We start from the raw sequence: 27,236 nt of genomic DNA, 5'->3' as shown, positions 1-27,236 counted from the left end.
CATAAGCAACTTGTGAGGGCTATTGGACGGTAACTTGAAGCGTTGGATGGGTCTTTACCCTGTTTCAAGACCGGGACTACGATGGATTCTTTCCATGAGGATGGGAGATATCCGGCAGCCCAAATGGAGTTGAAAAGTGCTAGTAGTGTCATCTGTGTGTCGGTGTGTAGGTTTTTAATCATGTCATACATGATTCTGTCAAATCCCGGTGCGGAGCTCATACATGTGCTCAAGGCAGCTCTAAGCTCAGGCAATATTAAATGGACAGTTGTACGGAAGATTTGGTGTGCATTTACGGTCTATTGGCTTACGTTCTGCTACTTTCTTGTATTTAAGAAATGATTCTGAGTAGTTTGCGGAGCTTGACACACGCTCGAAATGTATGCCAAGGGCATCGGCCTGGTTTTCCAAGGTATGCCCTTGGTCATCGACCAAAGGTAATTGGTTGATCTGCTGCCCTTTTAGCCTTCTCAGCCCATTCCATACTTTAGCCTCCTGGGTATAAGAATTGATGCCTGAGAGAAACCTCTCCCAGCTTGCTCTCCTAGCCTGCCGTCTCGTGCGCCTTCCTTGTGACTTTATATGTTTAAATGCAATGAGATTTTCCGCCGTTGGATGTCGGCGCAGTCTACCCCATGCCTTATTTTGTCTCTTTCGTGCATCTCTACAGTCTTCATTCCACCAAGGAACACGTCTCTTACATGATTGGCCGCTTGTTTGTGGAATAAACTTTTCCGCTGCACCGATAATAAAAGCAGTAAAATATGCTACGGCATCATCTATGCTAAAATCGCGTATAAAATCTTGTGATAAATAAGTAGATTCTTTAAAATGCTTCCAATCAGCCGAGTTAAGTTTCCAGCGAGGGACATGTGGTGGAATGACTTGTGTTAGTACTCGTAGGTTTAGAGTAACTGGGAAGTGGTCACTCCCAAACGGATTTTGTATTACATTCCATTCTAAGTAAGGGAGAAGTGTGGAGGATCCAAGCGCTAAATCTATCGATGAATATGAATTATGCGCAATATTATAGTAAGTAGGTGCTTTCTTATTAAATAGGCATACACCAGAAGTCACAAGAAAGCTTTCGATAAGTCGACCCCTCAAATCAGTCCGGGAGTCTCCCCATAGACTGTTATGAGCATTAAAGTCTCCAACGATAAGAAAGGGTTCAGGAAGTTGTTTAATAAGGCCATAGAATTCTGTTTTGTTCAGGCGATAATTCGGAGGTATGTAGATGGAGCAGACGGCAACCAATTTGTTAAAAAGAATTGCTCGCACTGCAACTGCCTCGAGGGATGTCAGAAGGGGCAAGTGTTGGCAAGCAACAGTCTTGTCGACAACTATAGCTACACCGCCGGATGAGGTGTTAGCCTCGTCACGGTCTTTGCGAAAAATAGCATATGACCGGAGAAAATTTGTCTGTGTAGCTTTTAAATGCGTTTCCTGTGCACACAGTACCTTTGGGTTAAGTTTGTGTAAGAGTTCTGTTATGTCATCAAGATTGTGGAGAAAACCTCTCACATTCCACTGTATAATTTGTGTATCCATTTTGACAGAGTTGAGTACTGTGTGTTCTGGAAAGGAAAGATTAGCTCACAGGACCCTTTCCGGGCGCCGTGATGCGCGTTTTGCTTTTGGAGCGGTCACGAGAATCGCGGCGCTCCTGAGGCGCTGGCTGCGCCATCTGGATCGGAGTTGTGTCCATTGACTCCTGGGAGCCGCTGGACTTCCGCTCACTCGAGCGGGGTGTTTTCAGATTAGGCCTTGCCTCGAAAAGCAGGGCCTTGGAGGCCACCAACCCAGAGGTCGATGGTCCCTCTTTTAGAGACGGCGAAGCAGCGCTGGCTGCTGTCGCCAAGGGGGCTGGTGGCACAGCCGCGACCACACTCTTTGCGGGCCGGGCCGATACCGGAGTCTGCTGCGGCGCTGCCCCCTTACGCGCCGCATCAGCATACCCTGCACTATGAAGAAAGGAAACGCGCTTGCGCGCTTCTCGGAAGGAAATGTTCTCCTTTACTTTGATAATCACTATCTCTTTTTCCTTTTTCCATGTCGGACAAGAGCGGGAATATGCGGCATGTTCGCCGTCGCAGTTCACGCAATGGAGTGCAAGGTTACAGTTATCTGAGGGATGATCTTGTTCACCACACTTGGCACAGGTTTGTCGGCCTCGGCAGCTTTGCGAACCGTGACCATACCTTTGACACTTGAAGCATCTGCGTGGGTTAGGGATGTACGCCCTTACTCGTATCTTTACATATCCAGCCTCGATTATCTCGGGCAGTTCACTTGTACCAAAAGTAAGTATCAGATGTTTAGTTGGAATTTCTTTGTTCTCCCGTTTAATTTTTATTCTATGTACTTGGATGACGTTCTGGTCCTTCAAGCCCTCTAGAAGTTCTTCTTCACTCAAGTTCATGAGGTCATCGTCTGAGATCACTCCCTTGCACGTATTCAGTGATCGATGTGGTGTCACCGTGATTTGAGCATCACCAAATGCAACCAGGTTTGAGATCTTTCCATGCTGCAGCTTATCACGTACCTCAAGCAGGAGGTCGCCGCTAGGCATTTTTGTCACTTTGTAGCCACTACCCAGTGCGTCCGTGAGGCATTTGGCAACAATGAATGGTGAGATGGTTCTAACAGTCTTTCCAGGGTTCTCAGTATGTATGACATGGTATCGCGGGAAGTTTTCTTTTCGTTTGAGAAAAGGATTGAAACTTTCTTCGGTGCGTCCTCTTTTGTATAGAGGACGATCAGGTAGCTTGGGGAAAGATGAGGCCATAAGATCTTAATTAATTTCGGCAGCGATGCCAGCCGCCCACCACCGAGCCCAACAAGGGGACGTTACAGGAGTCCCTGCAAGGGAAGTCCTGCGAACGCCAGCTGTACAGCGTTGCTATAACCAAATACGACATAACCAAGACAGGTTAGCCACACAAGGTTAACCCTTGCCGCCTAGAGAATCGGAAGTTAAAAGAAGTGAATAGAAGACAGGAGAGATGTAAAAGTGAGAGAGAAAGACAAAAGATTGAAGAGGGGGACAGGAAAAGGCGACTGCCGATTTCCTCCAGGTGGGTCAGTCTGGAGGTGCCGTCTATGTGAAGCAGAGGCCGAAGAGGTGTGTTGCCTCCGCCGGGGGGCCTTAAAGGTCCAAACACCCGGCATTGGCTCAACCCCCAGGATCCTCCTTTCCCCAGACACGGCTAAGCCGCGCACGGCTACACGCGGGAGGGTTCAACCCTCGTGTGCTCGGGTACGTGGTGGCGCAACTCACCAAACGCCTGCTTGCGCAGACGCCCCTGCGGGGCACTCCGGGAGGAAAGCGAGGGCCCAATACATAGAGAAAACATTCAGGTTCGATACCACGGCCCGTTTTACGGACGCCGCTATGTACGGAATGAAGAAAAAGGGCGCAGTGGCAATGGTCTGCGACCGCCGAGGCCACGTCACCTCCTGTGCATCGACCCGCCCCTGCACAATCAAGGAAGCGGAAGAGCTGGCCATCGCGTTAACCTTCCGCGAATGCTAACACGCAAGTAAACCACTGACGATCCTCACGGACTCCCAGCAGGCCTGCCGCAACTTCCTACAGGGAAGAATCGCAAGACCTGCGGTAGAAGTCCTAGCCCAAATACCCAAGGAGGACACTGACGACAACACCATCATAACCATCATTTGGATACCAGGTCACGCTGCCATCACGGGTAACCTGCATGCCGACAGAGCAGCTCGAGAATTTGACATAACCGAGCACTCATCACGCAGACTGCAGATGACCCTGACCCAGTTGACCCCGATTATTCAGCAATCCTGAACTACCACAGAGGGAGTCGCTTGTGATATCCCCCACCCCATCGAATACTAAAGACGGAGGATGCCGCTAGCTGGCGCAGGCTCCAGACAGGCACCTACACGAACTTACACATATTACATCGCATGCACCCCACAGCCTACAAGGACGAATGCCCGTGGTGTGGGGCCACACCAACCCTATACCACATTACGTGGGAGTGCACGCTACACAACCTAGAACACCATGACACGAACACCACAAGGGAGCAATGGGAGGCACTGCTGTCCAGCTCGGCCCTCGACGACCAGCTCAAGCTGATCCAGAGAGCAGAGAAGATGGCAAGAGCCAGCGGAGCCCTGGACTAGGGGCCCCGACCATTAGCGATGCCTCATTGGGGCAAGGCAAAACTATCTTTGGATTAAAGTTTATCTATCTATCTACCCCTACATAGGGAGCTAGGGAAAGGAGAGGCTATTTAAGCGCCGGTTTTCGGCCCTGCTAATTAGTCTAGAAGCTGAACCTATGCGCTCCTGAGAAGCCGTCGAGTGGGCTGGTGCCGTCCAGTATCGCCTTGGGCGCCTAGCCACGTCGGAACTCCGAGGAACTAGTTGACGTACGAGACGACAAACCAACGTCTGCAACGAAGCTCATGGCAGTTCGCCTCAAGTTAGCTCAGCCTGCTTGAGAGAAGACGTCAAATCTAGACTCCCAGGAAACCCAGCCCAGCAATCGCATCCACCTCGACAAGACCGATCCGCCAGCATTCTTCGGAAAAGCTCTGCGCGCCGACTTCGCGGTTTATGGACTTGCTGCTGCTGCTGCCCAGCCACGCGTATGACATCGTTTGTTTTCTTTTGAACTTTTTTTTATTGCGATAGCAATTATATGGACACTCAAAAGCAGATTTCTGCCGTGGGCGTCGCCGTCGCCGTCGCCGTCGCCGTGAGGTTCCGTATGACGTCATTTGGAGATGAAATCGTCGCCGCGCGCCGAACGCTGTATGTGCGAGTGAAAGGGCGCGAGGGGCGCGTCTTTCACGGGGAGTGAACGCGCGGCGGAGAACAAACGCGCGTTCTGCGCCGTGCTCGCTTAAGGGCTGCAGAAGTAGGCGTCTCTTTTCTCCTTTACAATCACCATCTATGTAGAGCAAACGCGCCTTCTTCAGACGCGCGAGAGGCCGTGGGGGAGGGGGAGGGAAGGGAGGCGACGTTTAGCTGCGGCACCAAGTGCCTATTTATATCAGAGGCTCCAGCAACAGTCACCAACGCCGCACGCATTTTGAGCTAACGCGGGCAAAACGCCGATGGCGTCGACAACAGTTCTGCGTGTTGTTGCTACCAAAGCCGCTCACCTTACTTCGTATGACATTGCTGTGTTGCTATCGCATTCATTGCTTCGCCCTTAGGGCGAAACTGTGACATTTTTTCATTTGAACTTTGTTTTAGTCAGTTACTGTTAAGTGTATTTTTGTATATTTGATCCGCGCTCTGTTTCATTTGTATATCTGCTGTTAATTTGTCTTCATCATTGTGTTATATTAGGTTCAGGTGTGTTAGTTCCTCTTGTGTTTCTTTATTATTTTATTTTATTATTTGTGTATATTTGTCAGCCGAAAAATATCTTGCTTTTTTTGTTTACTCCCGACTCTGACTCTTTTCACTGCTTTCGCTTGAGTACGGAACGACCAACCGGCTTGTATACCCGGTCGATCGACTTCGCGCCGACGATGAATCGGTGACGGCTGTGACAATGGGCGAGTGAACGCGCGCGAGGGACGCATGCTTTTACGGGCACCGAACGCACGTCGGAGAGCAAACGCGACTTCTTCCGTCGCTCGAAAGGCCTTGGGGGGACGGGAGGGAGGGAGGGGAGGCGACGTTTAGCTGCGGCACGAAATGCGTATTTATATAAAAACATTGCGAGGCGAGAAGGTGGTAAAGACTTCGGACTCTGCTCGACGAGTGTCCCGTTTTGATCTGCAACCTCCGAGCCGCCCCCAGAGGCACCGGCAACAGTCTCCAACGCCGCGCGCGTTCGGTGCGAACGCGGGCAAAACGCCGACGGTGTCGACAACAGTTCTGCGCGTTGCTGGTGCTGCTGCACGTCCAAGTTCATGCAGTTGATAAAACTACTAACCTTATTCCGTATAGCTCTCTACTAATTTGCTATCGCAATTGATGCTTCGCCTTTCGGGTGAAACTACGACATTTTTAATTACTTGTTTGCGGTTGTCGCGAAGCGCGCGCGCGTCCAAAATTTATAAATGTTCGGTTTTCAACATTCCCCTCAATCTTGCCTAGTACCAATGTACAGCGAAACACCATCCGAATTGGAGGACGCTCAAGGTGGTGGTCCCACTACGGCGGCACGAGCCCCCCGTTTTCAGTAGTTTTGGAGCAACCATGGCGGCTCTTCTACTTAGGATATAAAGTTGTCGTATATACCATAAAAAAGCTTAATTCTTGTAAACTCCAACTATATATAACAGAAAGAAATTGAATAATGTGATTTAGAAATAAATATTCAAGAACGAGCGTGAGATACATGATTTTCGCGAACTGTGTCTCAGTTGTGACCATGTTTAGAAGAAACTGCCGCATTTACTGCACTGCCGCTTGCTCTGCATCTTTAGGACATAGTAATCTATTTCCTTGACCTAGCAAACCAATTTTGAATTTTTACTTTTCGGATAATTTGCTTTTGAAGATTGTCAAATATCGCAACTTCTGTTCTAAACAGCCCGGCAACTACACGCTCAAGCAAGGTAAATTTTGGATGAATTAGAGTTCAAGGAATTTCCATTTAGGACGCAAAATTTTATTCATTAAGACTTAGAGATTGACTCCAACCAGATAAGGAAATTTACTAGCCCGACGTTTCGGAACCAATTCGGCTCCTTCTTCAGGGGGTATTATATTCGGAGGTCCCAACCAGACAGGTAATTCTGTCGAAATGTTTAGCTTGAAATTTCATTCCTGTACCTTTATTAGTTTCAAACCGCAGCTTCGTAGCTTAGTACCTTCGCGCAAAAATGGGCAAAAGTAGGACCACAATCTTAGGTTTGTTAGCTAAAGAGATTCCTGAGGACTCATGACATGAATGTCATGACATGCGTGTCATGTAGGTCATGAAACAGCGGCCTACGTCTTGGTGCTCGCATGGTCGTTTTGTTAACTTGGTAGGCTCCCCCCCCGCACACTGTTTCGCATAACATCGATTCTCGCAGGGCGTGGGATCTGCCGGCTTTTCTTCATTCACTCCCCTGCACGGCATCCTGCCATCATTTCGTTTTTGTTGTTCGCATTTTGCCTGTTTGTCAATAGCATCCAAGGCCCATCCTTTGCAGTAACGTTTGCTAGCTAACAGCGCGCCGCGATAACGTCGCGTTTCACGGGCGACACGGGCAGCAACGGTCGTTGTGTCTGACTCATTTCTTGCTGCTTATGAGGTTTTTCACATGATCACTCCATGACTTGACCGCAAGATGGTGTGAAATTTTATTAAATTTTATTTTATTTTATTACCGCGAAAAAGCGAAAAGGAGAAGGTGCGTCGGAAAGCCAAGGAAAAGAGAGGAGGCAAGCGGACGCCGGGAGCAGGGCGGAACGTTCGGCGCGTCTTATCCCTTTGATAGCTTTTGCCCGCAGCAAATGCATTGCAAGATCGGCAAGTCGGCGCTCCTGTTTATCTTATTCCGTACCTAGGATATAAAAAAATCACGAGTACCACGACGAGTACCACGTTGTGCTCGAACCACAACCGGTCGCGCGCACTGCAACTGGCTCCGACGTTGTGGTTCAGAAACTCGTGGTGAAACCTGGCCGTCGCACCAGCGTAGTTGGCGGTAGCATTGCCGAAGCGTGCACCACCGTTATCGGGTTCCTGTAGGGCAAGACGACGCTGACGTTTGGCCTCAACATAGCGCTCCCTCAACTCGGGGTCGGCGGCTCTTCACTGACGTTTCGCATGGGCTTCAGAAGCCCTCACGCTAGAATCGGCACGCCGACGACAAGCCATTTCCCGAGCGAGTTCGCAGCGCCGTTGCTGAAACGCAGCCTTCTCGGCGGAACGCACCACGCCGGGCTTCCCCACCCGGACGCCGAGACTGATCTGAGGCGAGGGAAGCCCAACAGAGCGCGCGCCATCCCTCTTTTCTTCCCTTTCCACCCCGCGACCCGCTAAACGACCCTGATTGGCAAGAGCACCGCTAAGATAGACACCTGAGGCTTTCGCCGTAATAATTTGCGTAAACGGTTGATTTTTTGCGGAAGCCAAATATCTTGCGAGAAACGCTCCAGTCTGAACGAGCGAAAACACAAATTAAAAGCTCAGCTGCAGCCATGAAAAGCATGCTTCAGCTAATTGCGTCTGTTTTGCTGCCTAAAACATGGCTGTGGAGAAAAAATTAATAGCAACGCTGCAACTCCAGCCGACCCTTTACGCCACACTAGAGCAAAGGCCAAAGTAAAACCAAAAGGTATAAGCGATGACACCAAACGAAACAAAAATAACAGTAAAGATCAGTAATAACAGTAAAGTAACAGTAAAGGGGAAGATAATATGGAGAAAAGGAACAGCAAACCTAATTGTTATTGACACAATTGCACAAAAACTTCCACGGCGAGTGCTTGGACGGCGCTGGTTTCTTGTACGCTGGTAAGTGTTCGCCACGCACTTACACGCTAAACAATAGTGATAGCCTTCCTAAAGGAAGGGCTCGAAATATCAGCAATAATGACAAGCACTAGGTTGTACCACCTGGCGAAAAGGATTAAGCTTACCTCTATAATGTTCAGGTTTCCACCATTATCAGTCAGTGTTTCAGAAGACGTCCTGTGTATGAGTATTATGGGAGAGCAAAGCACAGTGAAAATGGTTGAACATAGCCTAAACGACTTGTGCATTTTTTGATGCGAAAAAAGTTTCTTATAGAAGGTTTGAATGCAATAAAGCGTCTGCGGAAAATTCGCTTCGACGGATTTGACTGTCTCACTTCTGTTTCTGTATCTTATATAGTATCCATGTATATATAGTGATTGATGTGTACGTATGCACATATTTTCTAAAGAACTTCACCGTGCTGGCAGGTCTTGCGAATTTTAAAACCTTTTGGGATGCATAAATTTCTAGGTGGTCTTATTTTTTATTCGTACATACGCAGGGTAGAAAGAAGTATCCAGCGGCAGCTGCTTCTATGCACCTACATGTTTTACACGCGTAAAATGATTGCAATAGGCTTGGTTTACGTCATGAAAACGTAGACAAGAAAGCATGTTCGCTTACTTGCAATGAAAATGATATAGGTGAAGATATCTTGCTAGGATATTTTTGCCCAGGAATATTTTTTGTATTTTATTGTTCACATATAAAATTTTTCAGAATTGAGCATGGGTTCTTTGAATCAGAGAACGTAGGACGATAACCTCAAGGAACATTATTGTTGCCCGAAAGGATGTTCGTAGAAAACAACTGTCATTAGTCCTAATCGTACACGTCATTTCTGACGATACGTTTGCATTCAAGGAATACAATCTTTTCGGAGGTGAGGGTGGAAAAATGACGGCCTGCACACGAATTTAATCTGATGTCAAACTTTAAAAACGTGTTCAAGCCATTGAGTATGGCTCGCTTGAATACACGTGGAAAAATTGTATCCTCCGAGACTCCACAATAAATCCTTCGAATTATACCACAAACTAATTGTATTTTTATATGATTGTTATCAAGTAAAGAACAGCCTTTTCCCCGGCCACTATAAAACAGTGATTGATTCCTAAACTTCAGAGCGAAAGTAGTCTTCTGTCATTGCTCTGCAGGTTATGATTTGTGGTTGGCCACAAACTGAAAAAAATAGCATTTAAAAGATATAGGCAGTTTGCATACTCTGACTTCTCGCAGCGTGCGTAGACGCCCAATAAAAGAATCCCATTTAGAAAGGCTGTCTTGGAGAAGTGACAGTCAGCAGGTTGGTAGGCATGGCTACCAGCGAATGTACGTAGCTTTACTGCGCAAGAAAGGCATCTCTCAACAAACTCTATTTACTCATATGTGCCGTTGGCTATTCAATCCTATATAGCGCAACTGCTAGATATGTCACACCAACAACCTCCACTGTGTTTTAATGCGTTTGCATTCTTAGGCTTCCTAGTGCACTTTTCGTAGCTGTCTATGTTTGTTTGTCTCTAACTGTTCTTCCGTCTACCTGCGTCACTGGGTAGTCCATAGTCTAATTCGCAGCGCATTGGGCTGCTGTGCTGAAAGAACAGGGATCAAAACCAACCATCGGAGCAGCTTGGGTCACTGAGTATGTGGCAATAGGTACCGCTCTTTCAAGAACTTGTTTCACGGTGAAATGAGTCACTGTAGATGCTGGACTCGGTAGGTACAGCTCTTCAATGAAACTCTTTGACACCGACTTCGAGCACTGAGAATGTGGCACTCGGTCTGTGCCGGTCTCCAATGAACCTCTTTGATGGCAACATGGATCTCTGGGTTTGTGCCAGTATGTGTGTGCCATTCTTCAACAAACGTCTTAGACGCCAACTTGGGTAACTAACAGAATGGTGCGAGACATACAGATTTGGGCGTGTGTGCAGCGTCGCATCATACAGAGACGAGCGGACATGCGTGGCCAAGCTTGGCAAGCGACTCCCACTGCTGATTTTAGTAGCCGGTTTTCTTTTCGTGCGCGTCGCTGTCAGCTGCGTCTTTTGTGCTTACTATATGAAGTGGAGAATGGTTCAAATAATATTGTTAGTTCAGGCCAGCAGGTCGTGTTTTCATGACCACCTCAGCTACAGGTCAGTTCTCCACTATACAGCATCCACACAAGCTCAATATCTCGACACCGACGGCCGGAAAGAGCTGAAGAACATGTACTTCAAATGCGGAATTATCTTTCCATTCATATTACACAGCCGATCGAATATATATGAAAACGCAGCTGCTGCGGCATTCGCATTGTCGGTGCGGTATTTTCGCTCTGCGGTCGATTTCACGAAGACTTCCGAACGACCATGTGCAAACTGGTTTTGTCTGTCTCAACGTCACGAAAGACTGTCGCACTCAGACAAGTCGCTGCCGTCAGTTGCGTTGGCGGTGCTGTCGACCTAATGTGACACAATGCCTCTCAGCGACCCTCTCTGCGGACTAGTCGGCGGAACATTGGCTTCATTATCTTGTCGTTCTCTTGTCGGTGTCGGATCGGCCCACAATTTCTATGGTCATCATATAATTAAGGGTATGCTTTGCCAAATATTTTGCAATTTGAACTTTCAGTTCTCTGAATTTGTATATGTGAAACCTTAACTATCTATCACTTCATCCTACCTACTAGAACGATATGAATTAGGACCTTTGAGCGGTATACTGAAGCATGTCGTTAGAAGTTCCCAAGTGCCAGTGACGTTATGAGCATGAGAATTGACGCACGATCATGATATACTTAGAAATAATATTCGGTTTACGCCGTGTAATTAGCATATGTCAGAGCTTGGAATGTCAACGCCAGCCAAAGATGCGGCTTAAATTGAGCGCTGAGTGTGGCAGTAAGGACGCTCTATCTCTGTTCTCTATCCAGCTTTACGTCTTCTACATGGTCGCCCACTGTAGAGAAAAGACACGTGTGCATTCAGGTGCTCCCCGAGGCGCCGGCGGCCGGCGGCAGCTCGGCGCAGGTGCAGAGATCCGCCCCCCCTGGGGTGGTACGCTCCGCGCGTCATCTGATGCTGCACCGCTCAGTGCCTGGCACCTGTGCGTTGTGCATTCTTCACTGCCAGTGTATCGGGATTGCAATGACGGTTCGCTTAATCCGTCTAAGATGAAATACACATTGCTCTACGAAGCAGTACGTTTGCGCTCGTGGGCGGGACGAACAATCTGCAGCGCGTGCGTGCCAAATTATGGCTGGTGGAGTGCTAGACTACTTCCGGAGAGTACGGCCCCATCGGCTGTGCAACGCGCGGAGTGGGTGCCGGGCGCAGGCAGTCGGTATCTCGCAGCGCACTGGTCACACGCTGGCTTGTACAGTGGTCGACCTTTTAAGGCACGCCTAAGTAGCTTCGAGGTGTGACATTAGAACAAAAATGCATAGATGACGTCTCAGCAGAAATTCACGACCAATTTCGCCCATAAGATGTCGTTGTGAGGGGCATATCACAGCGGTATCTATTTGGAACGTTTATTGGGTTCATTTCCTTACATCGAAATACACTCTTTCTGTCACTGTTCTGCAAATGTCCCAAAGCGTGCCATTGAAAATCTTCCTAGGAATCAGCAGCGAATTTTTCCGTTGCAGAAGAAACACACCACTTCCATATAAGCTTGGTTGAAAGACTACCGAATTTCAACGGCATAATGCACGCTACTGCTTCAGCCACCTCTCAGCTATCACGAAAGACATAGAAAAGTATTATTGCACCCATTCACCAAGCCGACAACACTGATAAACAGACCATACAAACGCGCTTTTGTTTATCTACCTGCATCCAGAGCATGTACATTGGACCACACTATTGCGAGAACTTGTGAAATGCTCCTTAAAGTGGGTGGCAAAATACTGCTTTGATAGATCAAATGACATTTTATTGAATATGGATGGGCTGTTCGTTAAAATACACGGATATTGAAATACGCCTCTACGGAATTTAGGGAAATGCCCTTTACTGCGAAGATAATCTTGAATGACCACACAAATAGTAAGTCCTAAATGAAAAAAAAAACGTCTATGTGGTAAACGTAGCATCCCTTGCGAAAATATCCCTTGAATGCACGATTTCTTTATTTGCCTAAGTTACAGTCGAATATACACAATCAAGGCGCAGTCATACTTTGAAGACGATTGTCGACGCTAATGTGAATAGCAACCTACATGATAACGATAGTGTCTTTGGTGTGAGGGTAGATTTTATAGGGTATAATGATGATTATTATCGGTGGCACATATACCCAGTGACATGCGGTTTTTTAAATCAAGAATTTAAAAAAAAATGCGTATGGGAGATATCGTAATTGTAGTCCTTGAGCACCCGAAGCGGCGGACATCAATCGCACGAGAAATTGAAAGGCATAAAAAACTAATTAACAAAAATCCAATCATTACTATTCCTAATTAATTTGCCTACGACCCATATTGCAATTTACGAGTTGTAGCCGGTGAGTTTGACAGTCATATCCACTTGAAACAAATTGCAAGGAATGAACGAATTTCAATATATGCGCGTGATGCTTCCGTTAAAAATGCACTATTGCTTCACTTATATTTAGGAAACTGCCGGTGTATACATTAAAGCACAAAAGCAACTGCAACAGCGGCGTATTTTGTAGCGCATTTTGGGAATGAATATCTCGAATCTGGTGGCATCTTGAAAATTCGACTCAAGTGAATGCGCTCGCCAACTTACCAGTTGCAGTTCTTAAATTGAAATATGTGCCGTAATGTAAAAATATAGATTTACGTAGTGAACTTTCATTAATTACCAAATTGTTCATTTTTATATCTCGTGCAAGCAATGTCCCCCTCTTTGAGTAATACAGCTCAATCACTAGAATTATGGTACTGGTCAAAAGTTATTCTTAAAAATTCTGTATGGTATAAAGAACACCTGATATATCGAGTGACCGAAGTTGGCGTCAAATAAGTTTATTGAAAATTGGCAATGCCAAGTGGCAAATATCGTTTACTTCATCCTAACGTCATGCGGCGCGGCAACCTACGCGAGCAATAAAAATATTCACGGCAGAACTGATTTTATGATGACGGTCAAAGGTAAAGCAATTAGCATTCGAGCATTGGACCCGCACACCGTATTTATAAAGTCACGTTTGTTTAACACGTGTAGTGGTTTTCTGAGGCTTTGGTTGCTTCGGCTAAATGCGACGTACTTCTATTTCATCCCACTTTGCTATGGCACTCGCTTGCCAAGATCGCCCATGAGCATAGTGGCATGAGGACGACTGTATGATGACAACGGTAGAACGATGACGTCATGAGGACAAAGAGATGTCGATACCTAAATGATGAAAATATTATAACAACGACAGCGTGATGACGACGACATGATGGCATTGACACGACGACGAGTGAATGACGGCGATGACGTGAAGACGACGTTATGACCACAACCGAAGATGAAGCTGGAATGATGAAGATGACACGGCCACGACGCAATGACGACGACGGCATGTCAACAGCGGCATAATAACGAGTGAATTACGAAAGTGTCATTACGGCAAAATGACCAACAAGCAATGACGTCGATAGATCGGCGAAGGCAAGTATCACCACGACGGCACTAAGAGAACGGAATGATGTTACTCGAGTGACGAAGATGTTAAAACGAAGGTGTGACTACGACGGCATGACGACAATAGTATACGACCACTACGGTGCGGCGGAAACGACTGACGGTGACGGCTTGAGGACAGTCGGATGTCGAGTTTAGAATGACGGTGATCGAAGAAGCACGTCGGCACAACGAGGATGGTATGGCTACGGCGCAACGACGTCAATGCCATGGCAACGGTATGAGGACAATGGGATGAAAACGAATTTATGATGACAAGAAAGTGACGACGACTGTATCGTGAAGCCTGTATAACAATGGCGTGAAGATGACGGCATGACCATACTCGCAATCTGAAGCCGGTGAGAGGACGATAGCACGGCTACGACTGTCTGACAACATATGCATGATTGCGTCTTTCTCATATGAGAGAAAAGTAACGGGGGTGTAATCGCTATTGAATAACGGCAGTAGATTGCAATAGAATGACGATTAAACATTGACGTCGATGGAACGATGAAGGCGGTGTCTTGACGACAGCTTGACGAGGACGGCATGACGACACTGTTATTAGGACGACTTTATGACGACGATGGAGGGAGAACGGCGGCGCCATGAGAGTTTGATGGAAAAGTTAAAATGACGACGATGGAATACCACGACCGAATCACAACAATAGTGTGACAACAAATGGATGAATACCGTGAGACGACGATGGCGTGCCGACGAAGTCATGGCGACAAAGTCATCGGCTCACAAGGCTGGAAACGACGATGCAAAGACCACCTCGGCATCAAGACCAGGATCACATACCTAGTGGTCCTAGCTATTAGACAACTTGGGGCACTAGGCCGGTGTAGAAGTCGTGACGATGAGGACACGACGATAGTTATATCACGAAGCTGTAGAGACGACACTTGAATGACCACGATCACATCACTTTGGTGGTGTTACAATGAATGCATGACGACTGTATAACGGTCGTGGCGGTATAAAGGCGTGAAGACGGCATGACGATAGCCGGATGACAGAGGTGGATCCATCGTGGTGGATCCACCAATGTCGCAACCTCTGCGATGTATCAGAAAATGGCTAATAGCAATACAATTTGCATAAAAGCGAAATTTAGTTTTTTAGCACGATTTTGTTTTTTTAAACTCTGTTACTTTACACGAAAGCGTTTTATGCCGAGGTCCGCGATGAACTTCGGTTACGGAGGCAACGGATGTGACGTTCGGCGCCAACGAGGAAAATATGTTATGTTGACAGGGATGGCGCCGACATCTAGAAGCGGTGAAGCGAAGTAGTGCATAGTGACACTAACGAGCGCTGACAGGGAGCGCTTCGGTAGCCGCAGTGTAGCGGAGGCTCCAACACTGTATAGTATGGTGCATGGTTTGTCTTTCGCGTCGCATTAGCCTGTGGTGCTTTGTCGCCTACGGAGTGCAGCTTCCGCATGCCTCAGCAGTGCTTACACGCCGCCTACTGCATCACTTGCGATGACCCCAACTAAGAAAGCTGCTGCGCTAAGTGGCGCAGAAAGGCAACGGCGTCGACGGGCGAATCTCGCGTTGGTCTGGCGAGAGAAACGCCAGTGTGAAGCAGGAAACCCCTTGCGCGTTCGCAGCACACATTGTGAACTCCACCATTCGCATTCTTGAAGCTGAGCGCGTCGCAGCGCAACTGGCCGCCCAAAACACTACGGAGTCGGACAAAAATGCTCGTACCGTCGCTCAAGCGACTCGGAAGCTGGATGCCGCGCGCCAAGGAAACCTGCAACAAGGTTGCCGGCCGCCAAATCGTGCGCCTTCCGCTGCAGCGAACCATGAGTTCATGAAGTAAACATGCAACAGCTTCTGTGAAGACACGTTTCACTTTCGTGTTCTACCGATTCCTATGAAAGAGGGATCAACCATAACTTTTTGTTCTTTGTAGGCTCCACAGCATTTGTGCAGGTTGCTGTCTTGCACAATGGCTCACGAACGGCGAAGGCTCAAACTATCCTTTGTCGACCATGGGGAAAAGGTTTTAAAGGCTGGCGTCCTCACTCGTACAATACTGCTTTTAAAGCGAAGCGTTCTTCTGCTTTTCGCCGTAATTTGCAGCTGTTGGCTGTCATCATGCAGCATGGCCTGGTCGATAAGGTAGTGCAAACGCGCCCTGAAGATAGTTCAAGCCGGTCCTGGAGATTGTGCGTACCAAGGTGCTCATGCGCAACTAACATAATTAAGCGCTGGTTCCGAAGGTAGTGCTTACCGATGCTCCTCGGAGCTAAGAATCAGTGTAGACCAAGTGGAAAGGCGAGCTGCAGTAAAAAGAGTATGTGCCTGAAGCCTGCACTGGGTGTGGAGAAATATCAGCGTGGCGGTTCGGAAGAAGATATCTTCCGAGCGGAATAGGAGCGTTTTGAACACGCAGTGAAGCATCCTTGAGAACACAAGCCCATGCTTAAACGTGAAGTGGAGCATTGCCAAGTGGGAATGTTGACTCCCGAAGAGAGCGGTGAACATTTCGCCCATGGTCGCAAATGGGAGGTGCGTGGATACTTAGCAATGATAGGCTAGAGGATGTTTGGGTAACTACTGCTGGTTGCTCTCTAAAGCATAGAAAACCTTTTGTATCTTGCACCGTTGGCGTGGCTTGCGAGATTACACTGTCTTGTGGAAAAACCTACATTGGGCAGACTGGGAATTGCGTGAAAGAGTGCGCGCATCAGGTCAAAAATTCTTTGACGGGAACGCGTTCCTCCCACCTTTCTGTGCACGGTTAAGCATGTGATTGCAGGACACAGTAGTGTAACACGACTGTGGTTCTACGGGTGCACGCAATTACCTGGACAAATACGCCGTGCAAGATAACTCCTGTTTGCTGTTTAGTGAGTGGGATAAACTGGTCGCTGTCGGCAGTGTTTGCAGTGATTGAGTGGCACATGTTCACAGGAGTGCTTCTTGTGAGAAAGTTACCAACTGCGTACTCTGCTCTACTAGGCGCCCCCTTGCGGGGCGCCTAAAAAGAACAGCGTTCCTCGCAAACAAAGAAAGCTTCCCTTAAACCGGTTCGCACAACCAATGTAATTCCATGTGCCAATTTTTTTTCCAACCCTTTGCTACACACACCCTCATCCCGCTGCTCTGAATTTGATTTTCACTGCGGCCGATTTAACGAATACTTGCCGAAAGACAGTCTGCAGAGTGATTTTGTCGGTGTCAGCGTGACGAAAGGCTCTCCCAATGTCACAACTCGCTGTCGTCAGTTGTCCCGGTGGCACTATCGGCCTAATGAGACAAAATGCCTCTCCGCGACACAGTCTGCCGACTAATCAGCCAAACATCGGCATCCTGGTCTTGTCATTCCCTTGTCGGCATCGGCGTTAGCTTGGACTAGTCTGTCGATTGTTCATCAAAATAATATGAGTATGCTTTGCAAAAACTTGTGCAAATTAAAATTAAGCAAGTTCATTTCCAGGTTCTCCCACTTTGTCTGTACGAAACGTTCTGTTTCTATCATTTCATCCTACCCACTAGAACGATGTGCACTCTGACCTTTGAGCGGTAGAGAAAAACATGTCGTTAGAAGTGCCCAAGCGGCAATGACGTGAGCATGAGAATTGACGCACGTCCATAATATACTTAGAAATAATATTCGGTTTATGCCATGGTATTAGCATATGTCAGTGCTTTAAATGTGAGCGCAAGCCAAAGAAGCGGCTTAAATTGAGCACTGAGTGTGGCAATAGGGATGCTCTATCTTTGTTCTCTATTCAGTGTTACTTCGTTAACATGGTCGCCCACTGTAGAGGAAACATGCGTGCGCATGCCGGTGCTTCGCGTGGCGTAGACGGCCGGCGCTAGCTGGGCGCAGATGCAGAGATCCGCCCCTCTGCAGTGGTACGCTCTGCGCGTCATCTGCTGCTGCATCGCTCAGTGCCTGGCACCTGTGCGCTGTGCATCCTTCGCTGCCAGTATGCTGCGATTGAATTACGTTTCGTTTAATTCATCGAAGATGATATAATTTGCGCTACGAAGCAGTACCTTTCAGCTCGGGGTCCAGACGAACAATCTGCAGCGCGTGCGTGCCAAATTCTGGGCGGTGCAGTGCCAGACGATGCGCAGAGAGTACCGCCCCATCGGCTGTGTAACGCGCGGAGCGGCTGCCGGGCGCAGGCAGTCGGCACCTCGCAAAGCACTGACCATGTGTGACCATGTTCAGTGGTCGACCCTTTAAGATTAACTCTTTGCGATATTGTCTTTGTCACGATACACAAATTCAACGCAAAAAGGGAACCAATGTGTCATCCTTTGTGACTCACAAGCAGCTACGTCGTCACTTCGGGGTGACATCAGCAATTCTAAAAACATGGCGTTAGTTTATGAGAGACACTAAAGGAACTCACAAAGGCAAGTGAAACAACTCATACAATAATGTTCCAGTGGATACCTGGCCACTGCAATATCCCTGGGAATGTTGCAGCAGACAAGGCTGCTAAACAAGCGCATATTAATAACGACACATACGGTCTCCCTCTAACGCAAGGAGAATTGCGGCACATACTAAGACAGATATCAGTAAATGGTTGCAAAGCGCCATGGTTTGATCAGAACACAAAACGTTCAGATTTATTTCACATTGAACCTGCGCTTCAATTCAATATCCCGTCCACATTGGATACAACCACAGCCTTTGAAACACTCATTCACCGTCTGTGGTTCGGTACCGCGTACACAAAACATTTTCTACAAAACATTTCAAGAGCTGATAGTCCAGAATGTACTTGTGGCCACGCGGATGAGGTTGCGCAGAATCTTCTGTTAGAATGTCCGCGGCACGACACACACAGACAACGTTTAGCACGTGATTTAGTGACATTGGACCGCAGGCCCTTTAACCTCAGGAAGATCTTAGGTCCTTGGTCAACATATTCGTTGCAAAGACGAGCGTTATTGTCCCTCCAAAGATTTCTAGAAGCAAGCAATATTCTCGGAAACTATTGAAAAGAGTTTTTAGCTGTGATAAACTAAGTCTATGGGATTTTTTTATCTGAATTTGGTCAATTCAACACCTGGGTTCATGTACCTTCATTCGAATCGAATCCATGCTATCTTATGTGTCGTGATTTTAATACAGTTACGTGACCGGACTTTACGTTTACATTAGTGCACCTATGTGACTGAACCTTATGTGCCATTTTTCTGAGTTGACTTTCAGTTTTAGGGTGCCATTAGTGTACTTATGTGACTGTATTTTGTATTTACCTTAATGCGCCTTTGTGACTGGACTTTGTGCTTGCTGTGTTTCTGAGTTGACTTTCAGTATTAGTGTAGTAATAGTGGACTTATGTGACTGAACTTTGTGCTATGGTGATTTAGAGTCGATATTTAATTTTAAGGCGTTTAGGGTTTTTTTTTCTTTCATATCTCTATGTTAAAAGGAGTAGCCGGCGCCAATTAAAGGCGTCAACATCTCCTAAATACCATATAATAAAAAAACTTGGTAGGTATACTAAAATTGGACATCGTAGGACAAGAGTGTATGACGAACATAAATGATAGGTCATGACATGAATATCATGACATGCGTGTCATGTAGGTCATGACACAGCCGCCTACGTCTTGGTGCTCTCATGGTCGCTTCGTTAACTTGGTAGGCTCCCCGCATACTTCGTATAACATCGATTTGCACAGGGCGCGGGATCTGCCAGCTTTTTTTTGTACAGTGTCTACGTTAGCATGTCGGCTGCAGACCAGAATTATTTGGAGAATATGGCTGAGAAATCAAGGATGCCGTATGCCAGCGAGGCCCTGCGCGACGAGAAACCGAGGAAGCAGCAGCGGCTATCAAGGCCGGCAGGCGCGAGCAGCAGCTAAGCCCATTGGGGTTGGGAGAGAAAGATAGGGAACGCGCGCCGGCTTCCTAGAGCGAGACGGCAGCCCCCACACGCGCGCGTCACGCGGCTGCCTCACCGACGACAACCCCTGTCTCGCCCTGGGACGTCGCGTCAACGTATCTGCTCCGTCGAGGCGCACTGGTGACGTGGCGTCGCGGCGATTCTATCTGCCCTCACGAAACATTGCAGGCTATCGCAGTACAAGGTGCTCCGAATGACCCACTCGGCTCCGTCGAGGCGCGATCGTAACGTGGTCGCACAGTTAAGACGCCCGCTTTCTTTGCTCACTTGGCCATTTGATGCGTTCGCAACAAATTCATTAGAGTGGCTTGTTGGGCTAGTTGGTACATGGTTATACTTGGAGAATGCCAGCAAACTTGGAAGTAGAAAAAATCGAGAAGAAGACATAGACAAAGTGACAGGAAGGTGGCTGGCTGGACTAACAACTGAACTTCATACATGAAAACGACGTCACGACGTCTGCGTGAAAACATTTTAGCGCCTGCAACGCTGATTTGACATCGCAGATTGTTGTCTATTTATGAAGTGGCTGCATTTGTCATAAAACGGACAGGTAATACGGGAGGCATTACCGCCAGTTTTGCCTCCGTAGATGTCGATTTGTGGTCTAACTGAAATCGCCGGGCAATTCCAACTTGCGGGCTACCCAATGCATCCGTTGTGGCAGATGGTGTGACCGAACCATTAGTAGATACTTGTAAAGTCCACCTATATAATTTAAATATAACGGGCTGGAGAAGCTGCTCCAAGCCAATGGAAGAAACGTGGGACTTCATCTTAATTCCAGGTATTTGAAGCCTCTCTAGTGATCTCAGTATTGTCCAGGAAGATGTTTCGGGATGTTGGCGGCCTGGACCCTTGCAGGCATAATCCTTGCGTGACATGCAGTTGCATCAAAAATACATATCGCAGTCAAGGTTGGTTATTGGAAGTGATGACAGGGGATGGTATAATTCTCCCGTCAACAGGCCAATAGACGTTCGCACAGGTTCATAGGACCTGTATACGTCGATTGGACAAGCGCGTGCTTGTGCTGTCATGTCCTTAGTTGACACGCCGCGTGGAAAGCTATGGCAGTATCCGCAGTAGTTGTGCCTGGATTTTGAAAGAACGCTGTACATTCTTACGAGTAATACCGTAACACGGAAGGTACGAGGAAGAATCAAGAAACGAGTGCAGAGCTAGCACCTGGGCTTTATTGACAGAAAAATAAATATACATTTCCTAGCACACACATGTAAAAGGCTACTTCTACGGCACTCTACACAGGGCTGAAGCGAGATGGACATATAGAACTGCAGTTTGTAGCTGATGGCACGGCTATGTATTCTAAGCCAAATTTGTCAGATTCTGGCCCGCAGTCACCAGCTACGGGTCACGCTTTCGTCGTCCTCGGTTTTCATCATTTTCCTCATTTTACTTTTCACCATTATCCTCAAGGCCGTCTTCGGTCCACACCTTATTAGTTGAGTCATTGTCATTTTTGCTGAGTCATGCTCGTGACTATGACTTCTACCATCACCCTTTAGTGTTTGCTTCACTGGTCATAAATGTTATGACATTTATGTCATAAGATGTGTGACATTTATGTCATGTCCTATCATTTACGTTCGTCATACACTCTTGTCAAACTGTGCCAATTTTTGTACATACCAAATTACCGAAACGATCATGAGAGCACCAAGATGTAGGTGGCTGTTGCATGACCTACATGACACATGTCATGGTATTCATGTCGTGACCTATCATTTATGTTCGTCATACACTCTTGTCATGCTATGCCAATTTTGGTAACTACCGCGTTAGCGAAACGACTATGAGAGCACCAAGACGTATCCGGTTAGATAGACAGATAGATACTGTTAAAGTGGCGAATGTTCGCCAACAAATGCTTCGCATTAAAAAAAAAGAGAAATTTATAGCACCGCATTCGTTACAGGCATAGGTAACTATACAAGGTAGATATAGAGGTCTTAAGCAAGAGAGAAAATGTTAAGAAGACAGACAAAATGCTAGAAAACAAACATCCATAAATTACTTGATTAGATAAAGGAGGCCAGACGAGTACTTGCAGCCCCGTTTAGGAAGGGATGCCAATAAATCATCATTATCATCACAGGTGGGTTGCGCCTGTACTGTCCTGGAAGTTTTCACGCAGCGCGATCATACCTCGCATTCCCTTCGTGAGTTAGTGGTGGCACGGGCGTTTGCCGTCGCTAGGCGTAAATTAGATGGTGTTATATAGGAAGTGAAAACGCTTAGCCTGTACCACAACCGGCGCCTGAAAATTTCTGTTACACACTCTAACATTCGTGATTTTGAATGAATAGCTGAATGCTGCAACTGTTGGAAAAAAAGTCGCAGTTTCGTCCGAAAGACGAAGCATCGGTTGCGATAGCAAATTATTAGACAGCTATACCAAGTAAGGATAGCTGTTTTATCGGCCGTATAAACTTGGAATCAATCACTTTCAACTTCGAAACTAAATTACCAATACGGTGTCAGCGCGCACGGGCAAACATGAACAGATCACTCTCGGCGACCGCGGACACTGGGCATCGGCGTGAGGAAACGCGGCAGCATCAGCGAGCGAAGGGACCTTTGTGCATGCCGTCTAACGCTTCAGCGCTAACTGAATGGCGAGAACACAGTACGCACAAAGGTATCAGCCGTCTGCAGATCGCTTTCAAGATAGGGCGTGCGCCCGCGCAAACTACGCAGTTGGTGCAGAATGCCGGCACACCTCTCTCCCGCTCCGCCTCCCCGCTTTCCTTCCTTGGCGCGCGCGAGATTAAGCCGCGATCGTCGGTTCCCCATGCGCGCGGTCGCAAAACACGCATTTCCTGCCGGAGAACACCGCCGTCCCCTCCCTCCTTCCCATCCCTCCCCTGCCTTTCGCGCGACCGAAGACGGCGCGTTTTCTGTCAGCTTTCCACCCTTGCACGCGCCACATTGAGCCGCGATTGTCGGCTTCCCTCGCCCGCTTTCACTTGCACATACAGCAGACGGTGCGCGGCGACGGATTCAGCGCCCTTAACAAAGCATCACGGCGACGCCCTCGCTGATGGCAAAAATGCACGTGGAGCGTCCATTTTATTGCTTTCGCAATAATACCTTGATTTGTGGTAGCAAATATTTGGCCAGGCGTTCAGCAGCTTTTGTTTGTCAGCATCCCAGCTACTCAGTCAAGTTCGATGATGCTTACGTCCACTCACACTCTCCAAATCTCACGTTTGTAGTCACAGATACCCGCCCCAACTAGTATACAGTATACACTTACTTAAGTATGTGTGACTTCGTGTGGCAGACAGGCGAATTGGTCGTCCCCAAAATTTTGAGAAATTGCGGAGGTTCCATGGTGGAAACGGAATTGAATCAGAATGAACAATGTTTATGCTATCCCGCGTTTATATCGGCGAATTGTGTGGTGAGCGATATATGAAAAGACTTACAACAGACATTTGATGAATGTTGTAGCGACCGCTTTGTGCTAGTGTACGCTAAGAAAAGGTTTTTAACATTTCTCTAGAGTTACCAAGCCCACGGGTGCTCGATTTCAGATTCTTGCAGAAAGTGGTTATCCTGCACGACTTAACTTGGGCAACGCACTTAATAAAGATTACTAACAACGCTAACCGCGCTGTTGGTTACCTCAGGCGGAATCGAGCCCAGGGCTCACCTTATAAAATACTAATTCAAATCACTAATCCGACCTGATTTGAATACGTAAGATCCCTGTGGAAGCTCATTAACCTTGCTCTAACCACAGTTGCCGAAATTTTACAACACTTTTCCTTTATATTTTTATATTTTGAATTTTCTGACGCTACCCACATAACAAACTTAGGATAACACAGACCTGCCATGTCCTTAAATGCAGTATCATTTCACAAGGCTGTCCTTGAATTGAAATATTTTTCAGTGGCACCAAGTTGCTTTCCGATAGGAAAGCAACTTGGTGCCACTAATCGAAAGCAACTTGGTGCCACTAACCTAGCTAATCGCATTTTTACACGCATCATCACTGTATGAGCCATTTACGACCAACGTGTCCAAGTTGCGAGGCATTGCCAATCCTTATTTACATAAGCAGTTGCCAAGTGGAACAATCCGCCGACAAGCGCCATCTTTTTTTATAGGCTGAAAAACTTGAAGCCGGCATTGATATATTTTAGCGTTATTTAATTTATGCTTTCGGGAACATTTAGGCCGAATACTGTCATTAGGTTTCAAGAGGTATTGTAAACATTTAACAAATACCGTAGCTGAGCTCCCATATCAGGGAACTAGTTTAAAATACGCTGCCTTGCATCAGATATTGTATTCGCCATCTGTAGAGGTATGTAGTCACGTTGTCCTGACGGTGAAGAACGAGACTGTCACAGAACTGTGAGTCCCATTGTAATGAGAAATAAGCTGGTGTAAAACGGTCACCTGGACGAGATAAGGAACGTATGCGTGTCAATAGAATATCAAAAGAAAATTTTGTCATGACAGCGTCTATGTGATTTTATAGCCATAAAAAGTGCCTTCAAAAATGTTCAATTTTGTTACAAAACATGCATAATTTACCCTGTTAGGTGTTTATTGTAGACTGTTTTCTTACCTTTCTGCGAGGATGACGTCAAGTTTAGCAGCGATACGTTCAGTTACTAAAGTCACCGTTACGCTAAAGTTGGCTTTGTAGTAGACAGTCAGAATAACAGAGTATGCGTATAAATGTGCTTGGTGTGTAGCGGGTTTGAGTAAACAGAAAATTACCGACAGCTCAGTGCTGGACGGCTTTATTTATGCTCGCGTGCTTAATTGTCTTTCCGTAAGTTTACCGTCCTCATAAATCCTTAGAAATAGCCTACAGTTGAATGGGAAAATTCTCACCACCCCTGTGCTAATATTGACATGCTGGATGTTTAGTAAAGGAGGAAAAAGGCATGTGGCGGTGCAGTTTACGAGGAGGCCTGAATATCGTTTCCTTCGAGGGCGTTAATATTATCGTATTCCTTCTTGCAGGTGTCGCTGTACGGCTTATATATCGTAGAAGAATTGCAACGTCGCTTGAAGAAATTTTGGCAGCCACTTGAAGGACCACTGTCGACCTTGCTGTCTCTGATATACATTTCGCATGTTCCTATATCTGCAAAAAAATCAATAAATAAAAAAAATTACCACCGTCCCCCCCCCCCCTCCCCCCCCGATTAAATGTGCTAGAAGCAACACTCTGCGTGTGTAAACAAGACCGTTGTATAAAAATATGAGTACGGGAAAAGCTAGTGAGTTCTAACAGCTACTCCTTCTTTGTGACCTCGAATGGTTTACTTCGCAAATCTGGAGGTTTTCTGCTAACAGGGTGTGCTACAAGAATGCCTGGGTTGACAGTGTAACACATCCTAATGGGTGAGAACATTTTGGTAGACTGTTTGACATCAAGAATACTACGCATAGAAGACAAACAGGAAACGCTGTACCACAGCAAAAATGCGCAACTTCTCTGCAAACTGTGCGGTATGTGTTCCAGTCACTGCGAGCTTGTGAAGTTCTTCAGCAGTAGCTTGCCTAAAGCTTCAATAATAAAATTATTACGATTCTAAACCGTATTGGGAACCAATTTCTAGGGTGATATAAATTCTTGCTCATGTAAGGGGTGCAGCGAGGCTCAGTACAGAAGTGCCATGAGTGACGCCGCCATTTCGTCGACCAATGGTAATCTTAGTCAGGCTGTCTTATGTCTTACGCAGGTTGAAGTTTTCCAGCTGTTTCTAATTATCCGTGTTTCGCCTCAGCTAACTCCATCATATGCCTGTAAACTCCCTAAATCTTCCCGCCACATAGTCTTTATCGCAGTCGGCTGCGTTTCCATTTACTTGGCGCCCATTCTGCAATGCTTAATAGAATACATGGTTACCTGCCCTACACATTATTTTCTTCCATGTCTTCCTGTCGATTACAACTAGAATATAAGCTATCCTTGTTTGCACTTCTTTTTTTTCTGCCCCAAATGTTACTATAGGTAAAATAGAATGATTGAGCACCTTTCGCTTGAAGGATAGTGTTAAGGTATCGGTCACTATCTTGCAATGGCTGCTGTTTGTAATGGTAACATGGTAGAAGCTTCGCTGATAGACCAACTAGTCAAGTTGGTGACCAGAGGCGCACTAAGCATCCTGAAGCGTAGTATACATCCTGATGACTGCAATCGTAATGGAACTTCTGTGACACCTGCGACGCACGTAAGGCGGTCACGTGCGATATGACGCGCAGCGTTCGCCCTTGCGATCGCATCTTGCCATCCGCTGGCTCCTGTGGAGTGGCTGGTAGTAAAGTATGCATGGGTAGTATCGGTTCACGGCCAGAAATAATATCAAACTGTGAACAAACTGTCGTATCGTGGCGTGACGAATTATAGGCGAATGTAACAAAGGGTAATGTAGCATCCTAGTCGCGGTGGTCGGCGGAAACGTACATGGAGAACATGTCGGTTATGGTGCGATTCAGTCGTTCGGTGAGACCGTTTGTCTCTGTGTGTTAGGCGATGGTGACTGTGTTTTGTGGAACATGAGCGGATAAGGTCATCGATGACACGGGACAAGAAGTAAGGACAGCGATCAATGGGCAGCTGACGAGGAGCTCTGTGATGCAGAATCACATCGTGGAAGAGGAAGTCGGCAATGTCGACAGCACAGCTGGTTTGAAGTGTGTGCGTAATAGCGTAACCCGTCGCCACAGAGACCCATTTGTTCCCTGACGCTTATGTAGGGAAAGGCCCGAGCAGATGGAGTCCGACGCGGAAGAACGGCTATATTGGGACATCGACAGGCTGAAGAAGGCCGGCGGGAAGCGTCGGTGGTCTCCTGCGTCGCTGGCACAGTTTGCAGATGCCAACATACGGTAAAGCCCAGCGATAAAGCCCAGGCCAAAAGAAACGACGCCGCACGCGGTCATAAGTGCGCGTTACACCAAGATGGCCTGCTGTGGGTTCGTCGTGAAGCTGCTGGAGGACAGTAGAACGCGTGTGCAAGGGCCCCAGAAGCAAGCGCCCAGGGCCTTCGGGGCATACACTGTGGCGGTATATAGACTATATAAGGCAAACATTCGGAGTGACTCGTCAGAGGCCCCGGAGCTGCGATGTTTGATGATGAAACGTAATGCCCGATCACCACACTGTTCATGGCCGAAATGAAGAAACACAGATACAGAAAGAACACAGACATCGGTGTCAGCGCTGGTGCTGTCGGGTGGATCCATGGCATAA

At 47.2% G+C, this 27,236-nt stretch overlaps 1 protein-coding gene across 1 annotated transcript in view; it reads right to left on the bottom strand.

Moving 5' to 3' along the window:
* LOC125939849 (uncharacterized) overlaps positions 1-8,763 on the bottom strand; it is a 397,438-nt gene extending 388,675 nt beyond the window's left edge. Inside the window, exon 1 of the mRNA XM_049655335.1 lies at positions 8,581-8,763. Coding sequence (XP_049511292.1) covers positions 8,581-8,703 — 123 coding nt within the window. The 5' untranslated portion in view covers positions 8,704-8,763. The remainder of the gene's footprint in view (positions 1-8,580) is intronic.
* Positions 8,764-27,236: the final 18,473 nt, after the last annotated feature.

The sequence above is a fragment of the Dermacentor silvarum genome, chromosome 9 (assembly GCF_013339745.2).
Source record: "Dermacentor silvarum isolate Dsil-2018 chromosome 9, BIME_Dsil_1.4, whole genome shotgun sequence".
Classification (NCBI taxonomy): Eukaryota; Metazoa; Arthropoda; class Arachnida; order Ixodida; family Ixodidae; genus Dermacentor; species Dermacentor silvarum.
This window is presented reverse-complemented; position numbering and strand designations above follow the sequence as displayed.